Below are 21,360 nucleotides of genomic sequence, written 5' to 3' on the forward strand. Positions count from 1 at the left end.
AGCCACACTGAACCTACCTCGCTGACAGCAGCCACCCTGAACCTACCTCACTGACACCCTGAACCTACCTCACTGACAGCAGCCACATTGAACCTACCTCACTGACAGTAGCCGCCCTGAACCTACCTCACTGACAGCCACCCTGAACCTACCTCATTGACATCAGTCACACTGAACCTACCTCACTGACAGCAGCCGCCCTGAACCTACCTCACTGACAGCCACCCTGAACCTACCTCACTGATATCAGTCACACTGAACCTACCTCACTGACAGCAGCCACCCTGAACCTACCTCACTAACAGCAGCCACACTGAACCTACCTCGCTGACAGCAGCCACCCTGGTGATAATATTCATATGGTAGTTGGCCATATTCTCCATAAAATGCTCTGGATTTAACAGAGGGATAGGAATGAATGGCTCAATTAATTCAGGTCGAGACTTGGACAATGCATCCATGTACATCATGACTGGAATGTTAGCTGTGAGGTCCATATAATGAACCTCAAAAAAGAACTTCATGGCTTCTGGTGTAAATGCCTTCAAGAGAAAAAAACAAAACAAAACAAACAATAATGTGAACACCAAAATTAACCTATATACCTACACACATCTCTAATATACAGCGTTAAAATTAACATATATACCTACACACATCTCTAATATACAGCGTTAAAATTAACCTATATACCTACACACATCTCTAATATACAGCGTTAAAATTAACCTATATACCTACACACATCTCTAATATACAGCGTCAAAATTAACCTATATACCTACACACATCTCTAATATACAGCGTCAAAATTAACCTATATACCTACACACATCTCTAATATACAGCGTCAAAATTAACCTATATACCTACACACATCTCTAATATACAGCGTCAAAATTAACCTATATACCTACACACATCTCTAATATACAGCGTCAAAATTAACCTATATACCTACACACATCTCTAATATACAGCGTCAAAATTAACCTATATACCTACACACATCTCTAATATACAGCGTCAAAATTAACCTATATACCTACACACATCTCTAATATACAGCGTCAAAATTAACCTATATACCTACACACATCTCTAATATACAGCGTCAAAATTAACATATATACCTACACACATCTCTAATATACAGCGTTAAAATTAACATATATACCTACACACATCTCTAATATACAGCGTCAAAATTAACATATATACCTACACACATCTCTAATATACAGCGTCAAAATTAACATATATACCTACACACATCTCTAATATACAGCGTCAAAATTAACATATATACCTACACACATCTCTAATATACAGCGTCAAAATTAACATATATACCTACACACATCTCTAATATACAGCGTCAAAATTAACATATATACCTACACACATCTCTAATATACAGCGTCAAAATTAACATATATACCTACACACATCTCTAATATACAGCGTCAAAATTAACATATATACCTACACACATCTCTAATATACAGCGTTAAAATTAACATATATACCTACACACATCTCTAATATACAGCGTCAAAATTAACATATATACCTACACACATCTCTAATATACAGCGTCAAAATTAACATATATACCTACACACATCTCTAATATACAGCGTTAAAATTATACATGCTATTATTTTCCTTATCTTCACTTACTGTACAATTATTTATAAGAAATAATTTAAAAGTGTGTATGTATAGAAAAGAATCATAGTTCATTTGTTTGCAATCTGCAAAACAAAGAGGGTCCAAGATTTGTAGTACAAGGTATACATGTACCAGTGTTAATTAACACTTTGGAATCAGAGGCATGAAAGTGTTTACAAAGTTATTATTTGAGATTTTATCCTTCATTATACATGTATAAAAAATAATGGATTTTATGCCTTATGCAAGTTTTGGTGTAATAGTTTAATATCAGACACAGGTTGAGTTCTGAAGTTGAAGTTAAAGGTCAGTGCATAGACTTATGAAAAATAAAACTGGGCTGAATAATGGAGGAACTTCAATACTTTGATTTAAAATTGTAAAAATTTGATACTGTTGTAAACTAAAGGAAAAACTTTGATTTACTGTTGTTTATTATTAATTAATGTGACAGAGTTTGTTGTTTAATTAAATATTTTTGACCATTTTTTCTCTGTACAGTTAACGCTCGATAAACCATCACCTTTTGTTCTTTTGAATTTATGGCGTTATAACGAATTTGGCGATGAATTGAATTTCCGCCATCTTGGGGAGAAAGAGTTACTTTTATTGTATATGTAAGAGTTATCTATCCTTTTCGTACAAACTTAATAAAAAAATATCTCGCAATTATTTTTCCAAATTTTCTAGCATGATTAAAATAGATTTATCAATAATAAAGCTTCATTTCAAAACAATACACATACAAGACACATATACACAGTATGTTTCAAGTAATTTATAAAACATGTTCATTGTCGGTATTTAACGCAACGCATGGCTGTTTCCTGGTAGGTGAGCCGTCATTAACTGGATGAAGATCAATGAGTATTTCGCCCTTTGCAGCCAAAATATCACCCATTGTCCTCTTTTTTATGGACTTTTCTCATAAACAGTAGAATAATTGGAGATTTCCTGTTGTGTACATTTCGGATTGTTTCCGTGGTATGTAATAATTTGCTTGTTTTCTTAGCAATTCAACAGAAATTCCTCTTTTGTGGCGAAGCCACAGCTAAACTGAAATATTTTTCGATGAGGTAAAAACAACAAGACTACAGTTCCTATTAAGTAATTATCTTGTATATTTGATACTGGGTACCTTCTGCCCAGGTGTACGCCGGAGATCGATAATGACCAATTTCCCGCATCACTGATCACATGCACCCATGGCGGTTTATCGAAATAATTAACACTTTGATATAAACTTTTGTACTAAAAATACTGTGGCAAATGGCGATAGCGAATTTGGCGTTTTAATGAGAATTTTAAGTAATAGGAAAAATGTTCTTAGAAAAATGCGGCGTTATAACGAAAATGGCGATGAATTGAGTGGCGATAATTCGAGAATTAACTGTATATTCATCTGTCTTAACTACTATAGTATTCAAGTAACTAGAAAGGAATCTACTGGACGCCCAGTCAATAGTTCGCTAATTTTGGAACGGAAATGTGTTGACAGGAAAATGTGGTATTAGTTTTAAATTCATAAACTAATGTGCTGTGTCAGTAAGGTTCCCAGGGCAGGAAATATTCATACAGTATGTTTAAGTATTTAGATTTTCTTCAGCAGAGATTTCAATCAGTCCCATTTCAGTAGAGCAGTAACCTGTAGTCATATATCTGGTTGAAATATTTGTGTTCTATGTCCAGAAATAAAATGAGAACAATGGTTGCATGTCATAAACGTATTTGTTTCGAAAAACATAATCTTCATGATGAAATATCTACATTTTCAATTATTTCACCATTCAAATTGTAATGATAGCAATTACCTCAAGAATACAATGCATTTCTTAACTTAGTGTGCATGAATCCTGGTGAATATAGTACATGTATTTTCATGGCTGGGAAATCAAACATAAACGAAAGTAGAATGTAATAATAAGACATAAATTTCAGTTTTGAAAATAATCATGAAGGTAGGAACTGCAATGCTTCATGACTATGGAGCGCCAAATTAACATAAACTCAAATAATTGAAGATATCTTCAATTATTTGAAGATATCATTAATTCATTTGATGCGCGCAACAATTGAATTAAAGATCTCTTCAAATAATTAATGATATTTCAATTCTGAATTATTGCGCGCATTAAATGAATTGATGATAGCATTAATTCTTCTGCTGAATTGATGCGCGCTTTAATTGAATTAATGATCTCTTCAAATGAATTAATGATATCAACAATTGAATTGATGCACACTACAATTCAATTAAAGAGAGCAATAATTGATATAATGCGCGCATTAAATCAATTGATGAGAGCAATAATTGAATTGATGCGTGCATTAATCCATTTGATGAGAACAATAATGGATTTAATGTGCGCATTAATTCAATTATTAAATTGCTCTCTTCAATTGAATCAATGATATCTTTAATTCATTTGAAGAGAGCAATAATTCTTTTAGAGAGAGCAACTAAATAATTAAAGATATCTTCAATTCAACATATCCACAATTGAATTAATGATCTCTCTAATTGAATTGTTGCTCTCTTTAAAAGAATTGATGCGCGCATTAATTCCTTATACAAAAGCATTGTAAATAATTAAAGATATCTTCAATTGAATTAAAGATATCATCAAATTATTTATACCGAGCTCTAAATCAATTATTGCGAGCAATATTTCTACGAAATTAATGCTCTCATCAATTGAATTGAAGAGAGCAATAATTGAATTAATGCGCACATCAAATCTATTATTGCTCTCATTAATTCAATTGATGCTCTCATCAATTGAATTGAAGAGAGCAATAATTGAATTAATGCATGCATTAAATCAATTATTGCTCTCATCAATTGAATTGATGCTCGCATTAATTCAATTGATGAGAGCAATAATTGAATTGAAGCGCGCATTAATTCATTTGATGAGAGCAATAATTGATTTAATGCGCGCATTAATTCAATTAAAGAGAGCAATAATTGAATTGATGATATCTTCAAATAATTGAAGATATCTTCAATTATTTGACTTTATGTTAATTTGGCGCTCCATACATGACGGCATACTTTTCATGAAGCGTATTATATAAGCATGAAGCATCGCAGCTCAATTCTTAAATATACGTACAGTGTATTTATATTTTTGCATAATGAAATACTATATTAGATGATAAAACTGTTATTTAATGTCGGACCAGCCAACAGATCAGTGGCCCTTTTCAGAAAATATCTTATAATCAAGATGAAAAATTTCATCCCTGTAAAGCAGTTTTATAATTCTTTGCTCATATACATGTATTTCTGAATGAGCAAAACTAAGTATATATATATATATATATATATATATATATATATATATATATATATATCTGTGTGTGTGTGTGTGTGTGTACATAGGTGATAACACTTATACTCTTAATTAGGGCATAGTTGCTGAGTCAGTTGAGTGTAAGCAGAGACAAACCCTAACCCTTATTGCTAGGTTCTATAACCCTTGGCCTTGGGTAATTGCATTCTATATTATTTAGGTCCGGATCATTAATGATTGGGCTTGATGTAGGTTTACAGTCCGAGTCACCAGATAATCTAATGAGTGGTACAAATCTGGATACTTAATAAACACAAGTACCAGCAACTACAATGAGTTGCTCTTGATCTGAAATATGCAACACATGACCATTCATTCAAAATCATATACCCCTGGTTGTGTTTCTGCGATTTTCTTCAACAGTAGACCCTGCATGACAATAGCGCTTGTCTGCTTATCTTTGGCAAATGCTTCAAGCAGTTGATCAAATCGCTTAGCAAATTCCTTTGGACTGATATTGTAGACTGCCTCTAGATTCACTGTAATCAAGAACATGTAGATATTAACTGTATAACATGAAACAACTTTTCAACAAAAAGTTTTGAAGAAATGAAATAACTGCGACTGTGATGTTGTTCTCTATAGATGTTTTAGAGCTGAATAAAATGAAGGGTTTTTTTTGCAGTTCAGTTCTTTGTTGTGTTCCAATTCATTTACAAAAAGTCTGTCAATCTATCAATATGTTACTGTTGTCATTTAAGCTTCATGTCTGGTTAACGACAAACGCAAAACAATTAATGACAAGCATTGCAGAGACAGTAACAGGATACTGATGGATATAACAATGTAAAAAATTGATCTCACTCATTATCTAAATTACTATCAAAATTAAAACACTTATATGGAAAGAAAAAGTGATTTTCCATGGACACAGGAAATTACCACATAAAATTGCAATTTCACCAAAAGAGTACAAAATTACAAGTATACTTTGAAAATGCACTGTGCTCTTTTACTAATGTGACTGAATCTACAAATAAATGAAATATCATAGTACCTAAGAGGTTTGCATCAGGATGTTCACAATAATAAACAATCAGGGTCCCAATGTCATCAGGCTCGTATAATTCAGAAGCCTTTTTGCCAACGACAAAGAGAAACCATGAACACATCTCTTCAATTTCATCATCTTCATGTTCGGAGAGAAGACGTTGAATACTTGGAATAAGTGGCTTCAACCGTTCAATGTTTCCATTATCACTCTTCTGTGTAGATAAAAGTGTATTTCCATTAATGTATGAGTACTATCTCAATATTTACAAGTCACCAATTATCAGTATTACTTTAACAATACAGGAATCAAATTATGGAGATTTAATGACAATGTAGCAATTCAAGTGTATTTCCTGAAAGAGCATAAAAGATAATCATGTTATCTGGTTAAAATCAAATGTTATGTTATATTCTCTCCCTGCAAATATGACTTTAAACAACAATGATTCTTTTAGGTATTTAAGATAATATGGTTTCCATGAACTATTTGATTTCAACCATATTCATAGATATAGATGTCATTGGCTGCCTACAGATATACTAATTAAAATACATACACATACTAGATTTCATCCCTCTAGAACCCAATCATGTCCCCACATTCCTAGGCTTTATACACATAGATTTCACCCCTCTAGACCCCGATTATGTCCCACATTCCTAGGTTTTATACACATAGATTTCATCCCTCTAGAACCCAATTATGTCCCCACATTCCTAAGTTTTATACACAAAGATTTCACCCCTCTAGAACCCGATCATATCCCCACATTCCTAGGTTTTATACACATAGATTTCACCCCTCTAGAACCCGATCATGTCCCCACATTCCTAGGTTTTATACACATAGATTTCACCCCTCTAGAACCTGATCATGTTCCCACATTCCTAGGTTTTATATGCATAGATTTCACCCCTCTAGAACCCGGTTATGTCCCACATTCCTAGGTTTTATTCACATAGATTTCACCCCTCTAGAACCCAATCATGTCCCCATATTCCTAGGTTTTATACACATAGATTTCATCCCTCTAGAATTTGATCATGTCCCCACACTCCTAGGTTTTATATGCATAGATTTCACCCCTCCAGAATTTGATCATGTCCCCACACTCCTAGGTTTTATACACATAGATTTCATCCCTCTAGAATTTGATCAGTGTCCCCACATTCCTAGGTTTTATACACATAGATTTCACCCCTCAAGAACCCGATCATATTCCCATATTCCTAGGTTTTATACACATAGATTTCACCCCCCTAGAACCCAATCATGTCCCCACATTCCTAGGTTTTATACATAGATTTCATACCTCTAGAATCCGCTTATGTCCCCACATTCCTAGGTTTTATACACATAGATTTCATCCCTCTAGAATTTGATCATGTCCCCACATTCCTAGGCTAATTTTATACACATAGATTTCACCCCTCTAGAACCCGCTTATGTCCCCACACTCCTAGGTTTTATACGCATAGATTTCATCCCTCTAGAATTTTATCATGTCCCCACATTCCTAGGCTTTATACACATAGATTTCACCCTTCTAGAATTTGATCATGTCTCCACATTCCTAGGTTTTATACGCATAGATTTCACCCCTCTAAAACCCAATCATGTCCCCACATTCCTAGGTTTTATACAAATAGATTTCATACCTCTAGAACCCGCTTATGTTCCCACACTCCTAGGTTTTATACGCATAGATTTCATCCCTCTAGAATTTGATCATGTCCCCACATTCCTAGGTTTTATACACATAGATTTCACCCCTCTAGAACCGCTTATGTCCCCACATTCCTAGGTTTTATACACATAGATTTCACCCCTCTAGAATTTGATCATGTCCCCACACTCCTAGGTTTTATATGCATAGATTTCACCCCTCTAGAACCCGGTTATGTCCCCACACTCCTAGGTTTTATACGCATAGATTTCATCCCTCTGGCATCCTATTACGCCTCTTTGTTAATCCTTGTTTATTTACATGTACATAGATTTCATTGGTATATATGGAATCTTACAATGCTAAAAGTCATATACCATAAAGTTATTTCTAATAAAGTACTATAAGTATGTGCAATGTTTAGTGAGAAATGGGTTTTTGGTCTGTATTTAGTATAAACTCTTAACTAAATCTGAAATAATATCAACAAGCATTTAATGACGTAACTGATCTAGCAGACGGTAATCTCCTCTTCCTTTAAAGTTGCTATGAACAAACTTGTATAAACTGTTTTAGAATGACTGAAAATTCATTGAATAAAATGCATGATACCATATATACTCGCCTATAAGTCGTATTTTTGGGAGTTAAAATTTGATCCAAAACTCTATATCCAACTTATAGGCAAGTCCTAAGAAGAATAGTATTTTTCTGGACGACATAATGTATAGTATTTGTTAATGATATAATTGGTAATGATTATGCTGATTCTGCACCGCACACTATGAGTAACATCACAAAAGACAATATCAACGACCAGTCCGAAAATCCATATCACATATCAGGCCGGCATGCAAAAATGCAATAGCTGGAAATTACGTATTCGCTCGTAACAATCACCATGTATCAATGTTTTTGCCATGGTAAATCAATGTTTTTACTGTAGTAAATAAATGTATGAGAGTTTTTACCATAGTTAATCATAATTGATATATCAAATTTTTTACATGCACCATGCATATATAGCTAATCAATGTATCAGAGTTATTCAATGTACCAAAGTTTTTTACTACAGTAAATCATTGCATCAAGGTTTTTACCATAGAAAAATACTGTATCAAATATTCCTTGATTTGCCTTTAAAATGCAAAAATGTAACTCGGATGTGATAACAAGAATATCATTTTATAAAATCAGCTTTCAAACTCCTTATCAACTTAAAAAAACTCATCAAAAATACTATCCTGTTTGTATGAAATATATAAGCATAAAAAATTGCAGTATATGATATATAGAATATTACATGCCAAAAATCCATATCATATGTCATATCATCCCTCAGGCCCTCGAGCTGATATGGGCCCACTTGGACTGATATGACATATGATATGGATTTTAGCATGTAATATTCTCTATTCAAACAACTTTGTACTCTGATGATTATCATGATTAATGTTGACTGGACATATATTATTCATGTATTCTATTAGATTGCATAAAGTACAAGTATTTACATGTTCTAATGATCCATTTATCTTTAAGGATATGCGGGACGATGATCACGTGATGGCTGCGAATTCATTATAAATTTAGAACCGGATTCAGCGTAGTTAAAGCTTCCCAAGAAAAATCACAATGCTTTACAGACACACTATATGATGTCAAAATAAAAAAGTACGTCACACTGTTGTATCACGTTGAAAATGTCATCATATGTTGTCGTAATTTGCTACCACTACCCAAGTGTCACGTGTAAATCTGTTGACTGAATTCTTGTCAAATGATATTTCTATTTGATATTAATTAGAAGTCTCCCTTTTCATATACATTGTATATATTATATGTATTTTCATGCTGCCCTTTGAGGACCCTTGATTGGAAAATAAAATATGTTCCATGTTCTATATAGTATGCGCCACGGTAATTTTGATAGTATAGCCTATCGAGTCACTGAATTCGCCCCTAATGTATGCAATTTGCATCTAGGCATTTAGAAAAAGAAAGTCAATCTTGCATAAACAATGACTCGGTGCAAGTGTAAGATGATGATCGTTTGTTGACATTTACGATAGTTGTGTGAAACTAAAACTGGACACATATTTCTCTGAATCTTGCTTGGGAATTAAAGGAACGAATTACATGTATTCTGGTGCTTTTATAATCGATCTCTGTGAAAAATACACACACACACTCGTATGACGAAGATCTATACTTTTGGTCAAATATTAACGTCCATGCTAGGAATGTTTAATTTTCCCAAGCATTTTCATGTAAATCTTAAAGTACGCTTTACCTCTCTAACTATTTTAGATTTCAAATCATTTTTACCAACTTTACGAAACACTGCTGCGGAAATCAGGTAACTAATGTAAAAAAAATATATAATACACGTCGGAATGTATGCGAGAAGCAGACGTGTGAAAAAGAAAAAGGTGCAACTTGTCACAATGTGTGCGACACATAAATTCCTTGAAAAATAGCATGGAGATGATCAAGCGACACTATAGCTACCATGGCCACGGAAGTGCTGTTGGTCTTGTAAACGAAGTGGTAGCTCATATTGACGTTAACTAGACCTAACCCCGTGGTTTGAAGGATCGAAGACGAATTGTAGAGCTAGACGTTTTGTCCGAAGCCATGTCATGTATAATATATACATGTATATTTTTAAAAAATTAACTCAATTTTTGTTCACTTATTATAATCATGAAAATTCTAAACATTTCAATAGGTTCAAAACAAATATAGTTTCCAACAATGTATTCCAAAATAGGCATGAAGAATTATAGTCGAAAAGGGGGGGTAATTCAAAACTTATTACCTCCCTTGTACACCTAGAAAGTGGCCATGAAATTCATACAAATTGTAAAGGACATCCCAAAGGTGCTTCATGAAAAAAATGAAAAAAATATTTACATGTATTGACTAGTTATTTTTGGCCACATCGTCCCACATGTGTTACTGTTATTGAAATTGATTTGTTGGGAAAATGAATAGATAGTGGTGCATTTCTCAAAATATTATTTGGAAAAGAGTTGAAAATATTAGAGCACTGCAGATTTGAAATTGTCAACCGATTCTTGCAAAAAAGTTATACCGACTTATAAGCGGGTCAATTAATGGCAAATCCCTCCAAAATATTTTTAAAAATATACAATCGACTTATAGGCAAACCAACTTATAGGCGAGTATATATGGTCGCTTTTTATTTTCTTATGAGGATTTACCTTATTTTAAAACTGAATCCCTATTATCAACATCACATTGTAAACTTAATTGGAACCCATACTTATAGTTCTCATCTACATCTATAACTGCTGTTCAGTATCCTTAGATTGTGGATAATCCTAAATACTACAAAATACAAAACTTAAATCCCAGCAAAATTTAACAAGAGGTACTGTGAGCAATGCTCACTAAGAATACCCCCCGCTTACCCCAATCTCCCAAAGGGTGTTGGTAATAGGTATAAACTACCTCTTTTCTGAGTGTAAAAAACAAATGGCATGACAAACCGAACCATATTGCTACTTCGATGTCCAGTGCGCTTGACCTTTGACCTTTTGACCCCAAAATCAATAGGGAACATTTTCATTGCATGGGTAGTCCATATGTATGATATGGTGACTGTAGGTGGAAAGGATAACGTTTTAGAGCCCGGAAACCATATTGCTACTTCGATGTCCAGTGTGCGTGACCTTTGACCTTTTGACCCCAAAATCAATAGGGAACATCTTCATCCCATGGGTAGTCCAAATGTATGATATGGTGACTGTAGGTGGAAAGGATAACGCTTTAGAGCCCGGAAACCATATTGCTACTTTGATGTCCAGTGCACGTGACCTTTGACCTTTTGACCCCAAAATCGATAGGGAACATTTTCATCCCATGGGTAGTCCATATGTATGATATGGTGACTGTAGGTGGAAAGGATAACGCTTTAGAGCCTAGAAACCATATTGCTACTTCGATGTCCAGTGTGCGTGACCTTTGACCTTTTGACCCCAAAATCAATAGGGAACATCTTCATCCCATGGGTAGTCCAAATGTATGATATGGTGACGGTAGGTGGAAAGGATAACGCTTTAGAGCCCGGAAACCATATTGCTACTTCGATGTCCAGTGCGCTTGACCTTTGACCTTTTGACCCCAAAATCGATAGGGAACATCTTCATCCCATGGGTAGTCCATATGTATGATATGGTGACGGTAGGTGGAAAGGATAACGCTTTAGAGCCCGGAAACCATATTGCTACTTCGATGTCCAGTGCGCTTGACCTTTGACCTTTTGACCCCAAAATCGATAGGGAACATCTTCATCCCATGGGTAGTCCATATGTATGATATGGTGACTGTAGGTGGAAAGGATAACACTTTAGAGCCCGGAAACCATATTGCTACTTCGATGTCCATTGCGCTTGACCTTTGACCTTTTGACCCCAAAATCGATAGGGAACATCTTCATCCCATGGGTAGTCCATATATATGATATGGTGACGGTAGGTGGAAAGGATAATGCTTTAGAGTCCGGAAACCATTGCGTCTACAGACGGACGGACGGACGGACAGACGGACAACCCGATTCCAGTATACCCCCCCCACAACTTGTTGCGGGGGGTATAATGATTTTATGAGACTATATAATGGACCACCTTAGCTTCAATAATTATCGACTGAATCAGCTCTTAATCTTCACTACACAAGCAGCATGGAAGTTTTTCAATTCTCCCCACTTGGATCTGGAGGAAAAATGATAAACAACTGTACCATATCCTCAAAATTTCCTAGTTATGTCCCCCTAAAAAAGGGTGTTGTTTCTTCTTTTGAAGTAACTGAATAAATTAAAACATTTTACCCAGAACAATTTCTGCAGTTTTGTTGAAATTATTCACATATTTTTGAAAACATACTCAAAGATGAAAAAAGTATATGCCAGAGATATGCATGGACAGTGCACACTAGCGACCACACAAAATATATAATAATAATGATAAAATGCTGCAGCTTAAGTAGTTAGTACTATCAGTCTCAGGTCAAAAGTACAGTAGAATACCATCACTATGCTGCATTACTAAGAAAAAGTTTGCAAAATGGGTTTGTCATATTCAACTATGGAAATTTCAATACTTAAAAATTCTTGTGATTGCTTCTAGAAAATCAATAAACAACTGCAATCCTTTTTTTTTTTTTTTTTAAAACTCTACAATTTACCTACACATTTCATTCATTGAAAACCAACCTTTGTTACATGTAGAACAAGATGTGTTTGTGAAACACAAATGCCCCCGATAATGGCCAATTCCAAAGATGGCCAAGATCACAAGGACAAATATCTTCGTACCAGTAGAAAGATCTTGTCACAAGAAATGCTCAGGTGCAATATGAAAGCTCTAATATTTACCATTTAGAAGTTATGACCAATGTAAACCAAATTTAAAAGTAGGTCAAACTCCCAAGTCAACATCACAAGGTCAACAAGGTACTCACGGAAAGGTCTTGTCACAAGGAATACTCATGTGAAATATCAAAGCTCTAGCATTCACAGTTCAAAAGTTACTGGCAAAGGTTAAAGTTTTCAAAAAGTAGGTCAAACTCCAAGGTCAAGGTCACAGGGTTGAAATGTTGTCACCTACGAAAAGGTCTTGTCACAAGGAATACTCATGTGAAATATCAAAGCTCTAGCACTTACTGTTCAAAAGTTATTGGCAAGGTTTTAGTTTCAAAAAGTAGGTAAAACTCCAAGGTCAAAGTCACAGGGTCAAAAATGTTGTCACCTACGAAAAGGTCTTGTCACAAGGAATACTCATGTGAAATATCAAAGCTCTAGCACTTACTGTTCAAAAGTTATTAGCAAGGTTAAAGTTTCAGACAGAATGACAGAATTACAGAATGGGGACAGACAGGACAAAAACAATAGGCCCCCTGATCTTCGATATCGGGGGCCTAAAAAGTTACAGCAGCTTACCGCCCTGGCAAATGTTAACAATATAGATGTGGCAATAACTCCATAAAGATTAAGTTCATCAGCTTCCTCATCATAAATGTCCCGGTCTTCACTGATACTGTACAGAATGATGTCAACTATTGTTTGGTCCACTTTCTCATCATCGAATTGGGCACTTGAACACAAGATACATTCATTATATATGCATCATAATATTAGATATGTTACATCACCATGAGGCTGCATGATGATGGTTTGAGAAAAATTAAAATAAAAGGTTTCAGGTTGTTGTGTTAACTTTTTATAATGCCAGTGGCGACACATTAGTATTGCCAATAAGACAGATGTTTGCGACTATAAATCAACATTAACGTTTGCAAAAAACAAATGAAAAATTCTAATGCTATTTCACACTTAGCTTGATGTTTATGCCTTATAGTGTTACATAATAATAAGTCACCAAAATATTTACATTTGATGTTGTTTTTGCCTTAATTCTACTAAGTTCTATGACTTATTCATGCCCGCATAAGGATTGCAGATTTTACAGGGAGGTAACTTGCTCATCACCCCCTATAATGCCAAAAACTCCAAAATGATTTGGACAAAGTATTGTGGGTTTTCTATATACATTGTACTAACATTATGGTGGCAGATGACGTCCCATCTTGTCATTTTGTGGTGCGTGTACAAATGTTTAAAAATATGGATATGACTCAGAGGCACTTCCTTATCATCCGTGTTGTATTTTTAACTCGGATACATAATGTAAAAACGTTGTTTTTCTAGTCAAATTTTTTTCACTGAACCAGTGCTTTTTGGCATAATCTTGTCCCTAGTCTATCTATTCTGACTGTATATACATTTGTTTATTGTCATTTATTGAATTTTTATTTGAATAAATGACCATTCTTATTCCTTTACTCTTATGATTTCACAGGGCTGACAAACAAACATAAATAGTTTTCTCATGCCGCTTCAATTCCAAACAGTTTAAAATGTTGAATTTTTTTTAACAGTATTTTATTATGTACATGTATAACATGTAATAAGGATTAGGCACCAGGCAGCATCTATATAAGCCTTCTCCTTTAAAGACCCCCAAAAAACACCATATGGTTGCTCCACGGATCACTGAATGTGGGCGGAGCTTATCCATGGTCAATGTTATTTACCTGGAATTTACCTGGCCAAGAGATCAGTTGTTGATGTGTATATTTTTATGATATACACAGGAAATTTCTCAGGTTATTACAAATTATGCTTAGTGTCTTGATTTGTGCAAAAAAAAAAAAAAAAATTAAAATTTCTACCTACATGCATACCGCATTTCTATTTCCCGTAAACCTTCAAACTTGGCCATATTTATGTATTGCAAATGACAGGTTTAGCCCATTTCTAAACCTTTGCTTTTTAAAACTTCTAATTAAATTGTTATATATCGTATATAAATATTTTCCTAAATATGATATTACCCGGCGTTTCCGGGCACTTCCTGGTGTCCTGGGAGTTCGCGGTGTCGTGGGTGTAGTAGGTAAAATATCCATGTTTCGAGAGAATGAATAAATCCAAGTCGATCTGTGTACATGTACAACCAAATGAAGAATGATCAAGATACCCCTCAATATGGGCCGTCTGTAGGGTTTCTGTAGCTGTAGTGTTTGCGTAATGGTGGTATCCCAAACAGAAGCTGACACGAAGTCTACCCCCCCCCCCTCCTCTCTCTCTCTCTCTCTCTCTTTAGGGTTTCTGTGGATGTAGTGTTTGTGTAACGATGGCATCCCAAACAGAAACTGACACGAAGTCTACACCCCCTCCTCTCTCTCTCTTTAGGGTTTCTGTGGACATAGTGTTTGTGTAACGATGGTATCCCAAACAAAAGCTGACACATAGCTAGTCTACCCCCCCCCCCCCCCCCCCCCCCCATTCTCTCTCTTCCTTATTCCCAATCATTGACTAAATGAGTAATTATTGTCATACGTATGCAACACTATTGCCATGCCATATTATTTCATCTATATTATTGCTACAGTTTTACATATTTCTCTCTCTCTCTCTCTCTTTCTTTATAAATATAAAACTGTGATAACTTATAAATAGCTCAATAACTCTCTCTCTCTCTCTCTCTCTCTCTCTCTCTCTCTCTCTCTCTCTCTCTTTTATCTTTATAAATAGAAAACCGGGATAAATTATAAATAGAAATATCTCAATAACTCTCTCTCTCTATAAATATAAAGCTGTGATAAATTATGAATAGAAATATCTCAGTAACTCTCTCTCTCTCTCTCTCTCTCTCTCTCTCTCTAAATATAAAGCCGTGATAAATTATAAATAGAAATATCTCAATAACTTATTTATGCTTTTTTACTATTGTTTGATTTCTGATTGTGTAATTTATAATAATCCATGTGGTATCTCAAACAGAAGCATTTTTTTTAACTACTGTAACAGTTTTACGCATGGGCAATATAACCATTCATTATACATGTTGATGTGCTGCGTCAATAAAGAATTGTTCATGTTTTTATAAATATAAAGCCACAATAAATCATTAATAGAAAATATTCCAATAACTTATGTTTGTTTGGTTGTTTTTTTTTATTATTATTATTGTTTGATTTCTGATTGTTTAATCTATAATACATGTATAAAGATGGAGAGAGAAAATACGATGATAAATTGCATTGTATAGGGGACATTAGAAATTAAATATTCTAGGTGCGAGTCAATGCTATCAAAACTCAGGTATACTGGGGCTTTCCTGGAGATCTGAAGACTGTTGGTCATCATTAGGCATGATTGTTATCAAAACATCTGTCTGAGGTAGCTGTAGACCATGGTCTCTGCAAATGTCAATCAACCTAAGCTCTATTGTTAAAAGTTTGATTGACCAGCGGCTTATCATTGATCGCAACACAGGTAAAATTTGGGGGCGTTAACTTAAAGTTGGGTCTTTAAGGTACACTTGGTAAAGTCCACATAATGATGTACATGAGAAATTACAAATGAATATATATATATATGATGATTGATGATAGTATATCATATTAATATCAATATATATTCATGAAGTAAAAAAAATTGAGAGTACTGACTCAACAGGATAAGAACAGACACATACATAAAGAACTTGCATGTATTAAATGCATTTTTCAAAATCTTTTGCTTTCCAGAATGTATTTCTAAATTTAACCTATTCAAAAATGTGTATGTTGTCTTTGAACTCAAGATTCTCATCACCACTGAGCAATAACTTTAATGATATGGGAACTTGCAATTGCATTGCATTTATTGACTCTAAAAGAGTAATTCTTTGTACTGAGAACTAAACACATTCAAATAAAAAATGATAAGCATTTTCAGTAGGGTGACCACACATATCACAAGTAGCATGTTGAATATTTCAGGGAATTTGAAAGAAAATGGTGGTAAAACATACTTACTCCAGGTATATGGGTGCAAAAAGGTAATTTATAAACTCTCTGCCAAGACGGTTTTGCTTTGAGTTGTCCCAGGGAACATTGTCATCCTTCAGGAGTGCAAGAAAACGTTCCAAGTAATGTCCATACAAATTTTTGTTGTTCTGTAACATATGGGCAGACAAAATGTTTATAAACTGTGAAATTCTTTAAATAACCTGCATATACCTAAAGTACATACCAAAAAAGTTAAAATTCCACAGAGCCAAGAATCAAATATCAGAAAAATAACAAGAGGACCACGGGCCTTATCATATTTTAAAATTACCTGAGTGTGAGTTAAAAGGCCATACTAATTTTCCTGTTCTGCACCTCATATTAAGCAGCAGTATAAAACAAGATGTGTTCTTAAAACACAAATGCCCCCCCCCCCCCTCAAGTGCCAATACTAATGAAAGACTTTACATAATACATGTACATGTATATGTTATATTAACACTATATGACTATTTTGGACTTGCCCTAGAGTCAGAACACTGTTTGGAAATTCATGATTTTGATAAATTCCTTTCTGTTTCTCCTAATTATGCATTTAGTTTTTATACAGTATCAGCAAAATTAAAGAAGACTTTCAAATGATGAAGACAATAATCACTATCATAACTCTGACCTCGACATCCTGGAAACAAAACCAATTGGAGCATGATATTTACAATTTTAGTAAAGGATTACCTGTTACTCCTAAATATCTATTTAGTTTTAATTATAAGTATCAATACCATTAAAGAAGACGTCATTTCAATGTTTTACACATAAGCACTACCGGGGTATATAAAAAGTTTGGCCCCACCCTGAACCAGAACCTCTACTCCAAGAATCATGAAATTTAAAATTTTGGTTGAGGCTTTCCTGTTCTACATGACTTTCATATGCATTTTAAATTAGTTGTTTGTACAGATACATGTATGTGGTTGTAGAGAAGATTTTTGAAAAATTGCAGTTAACATTTGGCAGATTTTGCCCTGCCCCTATGACCCAGCGGTACAAGAGTCCTGAAATTTATAATCTGAGTCCCCTTGTTCCACAGATGTTTCATAAGGTTCAATTGTTGACGAATGGCACCAATATCAGGTGACCTAACAAGAGGCCCATGGGCCACATCACTCACCTGGGTTACCTTGGCCCATATCTAAAGATTTTCCCTTTATATTCGCATGTAAAACTTTGATCCCTATTATGGCCCAATCTATCCCCGGAGGCCATGATTTTTACACACTTGAATCTGCATGTCAGGAAGCTTTCATATAAATGTACACTTCTTTGGCCCAATGGTTCTTGAGAAGAAAATTTTTGCAAGATTTTCTTTATATATTTGTATGTAAAACTTTGATTCCCTATTGTGGCCCCATCCTACCCCCAGGGGCCATAATTTTAACAAACTTGAATCTGCACTATGTCAGGAAGCTTTTATGTAAATTTCAGCGATTTTTAAATGACTTAATCCTATTTAGCATTTTTGTGATTATCTCCCCTTTGAAGGAAGCAAGGACAAGCTTGAAAGCCCCTCACCTAAGGATGCTTTTTGTCGAGTTTGGTTGAAATTGGCCCAGTGGTTCTGGAGAAGAAGTCAAAAATGTAAAAAGTTTACAGACAGACAAGCAGATAGATGACGGACAACGGGCAATTAGTGAGCTAAAAAGCAAAACGTAAACTTAAATACAAGAGTTTTCATTACTTCTTTTAATGTTTTGTATACAAATTATTCAGACACCAATGACCTTACTGACCTTGAGTGTGACTTTGATGACAGCTTGTTTGCTGTACTCAAACAAATCCTCCACTAGTTCATAGTTTTCCAACAGTCTCATGCTAAGATCTGTTATCAGAGGCTCATAACTGCCTTGGCTTTTGCGGATTTTGCTATAATAAATGGATAAATCATATTAAGCATCATTCCAGCATCTACAGTCAAACCTTGTTATCCTGAACCTTATGGGCTGAGAAAACACTCCAAGATATCCCAGAGGTTAAAGTACATATAGAAAATGTGGTTGGGACTTTCATCTCACTTCGACATAGCCATGGTATTCGAGATATCAATGTTTGAGATACCTGACTTCAGCTATAGTTCATAGAAAAGAACCAATCGATCAAAATTTTATTTTTCACCATTCTAATAGACCAAAAAGGTTTGGGATCAAGAAATTGCATGATATATTTGCAAATTTATGTGTTTTATGATAACTTTAATATCTGATAATTACTCATAGAAAAATTTATATAGATATTAATCAATCATTTATGTTGATCATTTCATTCTTAAACATGCAATAAAGAAATCATGTGTGGTAATTCCTCTCATTGTAATAAAGTGTTTATGTTGTCATAGGAACAAACAAAAATGTTGAAACTAGAAATTAATCAAGTTAATTTCAGAAATATCTCCATATTAATATCACGTCTGACAATTGTGATGCTGTCATCATACACTACACCTACTCGAGTTGTTCCATCAGGTTCTTCACAAGTTCCCCAGCATGTCCAGCCACTTCTTCCCGGTCTTCAGAACTCGAGTACTTAGTAAAATCGATATCAATCAGTGTCTGCAGGATTTCATTGGCAGCCATGGCATTTTCCTGCAGGATAATCGACAATCTGGAGATTTCACTCAATAAAAATTTTCTCGTAGTATACCCCTGGTGTTATTTATAATTTAAACAATGTTGCTCATGCAGTATATAGCTTGAAGTACACACTACAAAGTGATATGTTGGCAAGTGACATAAAATATGCAAATTCAAAGCAGTACGTATTTCATTTATAGACATTCAATAACTTCATTTAGGAATCTGTTAAAATCATTGGGAAAAATGAAAAATGTTACACGTTAATTCTAACAATCATGTTCCTAAAACAGAAAAAGATATTGTAAAACACTTCCATTTGTTTTGCCATTAATATCACACATATGCAAGAGTTGTTTTCAAAAGCAAATAAATCTAAATGACAAGAGTACCACAACATATGCCCGATGGACATTGAAATTCAACCTGTAAGCATATTATGCACTCTGAATTGATATCACACACATTTTGAATAGAAAAGCCTTAAAGTAGATCATGGTGCACCAATCCATCTGACATGTGAACTGGTTAATATGTATTTCTCTGAGAGGGAGGTTGTGACAAAATGTCAGTGCAATATCTGTATCTATGATGAGAAAAAGTCCAGGAAACTATTTGACCTACTTTTAGACCGAAAGTAGGTCATGGTGCACCAATTAAATTGAAATGATTAAAATGTGAACTGATTATGTATTTCTCTGTGAGGGGGTTGTAAAACATTTCAAGGCAATACCTGTATCCATAATGAAAAAACAATCTGAAAAAAAGTTTGTCTGGAAAACATTACCTTGGACTGACACACAGACAGATTGACAGACCAATCCAGCTGGAATCCTCTCTGAGAGAAAACTTGTGACTAAATTTCAGGGCAATATATCTGTATCCATAGTGAAAAAAAGTCAGAAAACTGTTTGACCTACTTTTAGCCTGAAAGTAGGTCAAGAACAAACCAATCCAGCTAAAATGCATTCTGAACTTACAGTCCTATGAGAGGAAGCTTATGACTAAATTTCAAGGCAATATCTGTATCCATAATGAAAAAAGTCTGGAAAACTGTTTGACTTAATAATAGCCCTAAAGTAGGTCAAGGTGCACCAATCCAGCTGCAATGCAAACTCATTCTTACGCTTCTTGATGGAGAAATTGTGAACACGCTGAGCATGCATCTGTTACGGAAAAAAAGTCAGGAAAACATGACCTCGGATCGACAGCCAGCTGGACAGATGCACGGACGGACACATGAACAGCACCACAAAATAATAAGTCCCATCTAACAACAGGTGTATAAAAATATACTCTTAATTTCAAAGCTTGTTGGGGACAGTGCCACAGCATGGTTCTATGGCGGTAATTCATACGATCATTGTCTGCAATTTGTAGATATATTTAATTCAAAAGTGGTCAGTGTTACACCTGTGCCCACTAGATTTTCCTGGAACTCTCTTACCTTCCAATTCAGACATCGAACCCATGCATTATCCCCGATAAATTTAGCTGCCGCAGCGATGGTAACAGCAAGTTGCCATTTCACACAGTGAATCAGAACCGGTATCCATAACTTGTCATGTGATCTGTGAATAGACTGAATAAATAAAAAAGAAAACAACACCCCAAAATTAGAAAACTGACAAGTCAGAAAGGGCCGCCTGAGCAATGATTGTTTTAACACAAAAAATTATAATC

The 21,360-nt window shown here is 34.6% G+C and overlaps 1 protein-coding gene across 1 annotated transcript in view; it reads right to left on the reverse strand.

Annotated features, from left to right (window-relative positions):
* LOC125649761 (uncharacterized) overlaps window positions 1-21,360 on the reverse strand; it is a 44,499-nt gene that overhangs the window by 14,015 nt on the left and 9,124 nt on the right. Inside the window, exons 8-15 of the mRNA XM_056166280.1 lie at window positions 21,125-21,248; window positions 19,553-19,689; window positions 18,841-18,973; window positions 17,078-17,217; window positions 13,656-13,809; window positions 6,028-6,235; window positions 5,361-5,509; window positions 324-542 (exon numbers count right to left, since the gene is read on the reverse strand). Coding sequence (XP_056022255.1) covers window positions 324-542; window positions 5,361-5,509; window positions 6,028-6,235; window positions 13,656-13,809; window positions 17,078-17,217; window positions 18,841-18,973; window positions 19,553-19,689; window positions 21,125-21,248 — 1,264 coding nt within the window. The remainder of the gene's footprint in view (window positions 1-323; window positions 543-5,360; window positions 5,510-6,027; window positions 6,236-13,655; window positions 13,810-17,077; window positions 17,218-18,840; window positions 18,974-19,552; window positions 19,690-21,124; window positions 21,249-21,360) is intronic.

Source organism: Ostrea edulis, chromosome 5 (genome assembly GCF_947568905.1).
Source record: "Ostrea edulis chromosome 5, xbOstEdul1.1, whole genome shotgun sequence".
Taxonomy (NCBI): Eukaryota; Metazoa; Mollusca; class Bivalvia; order Ostreida; family Ostreidae; genus Ostrea; species Ostrea edulis.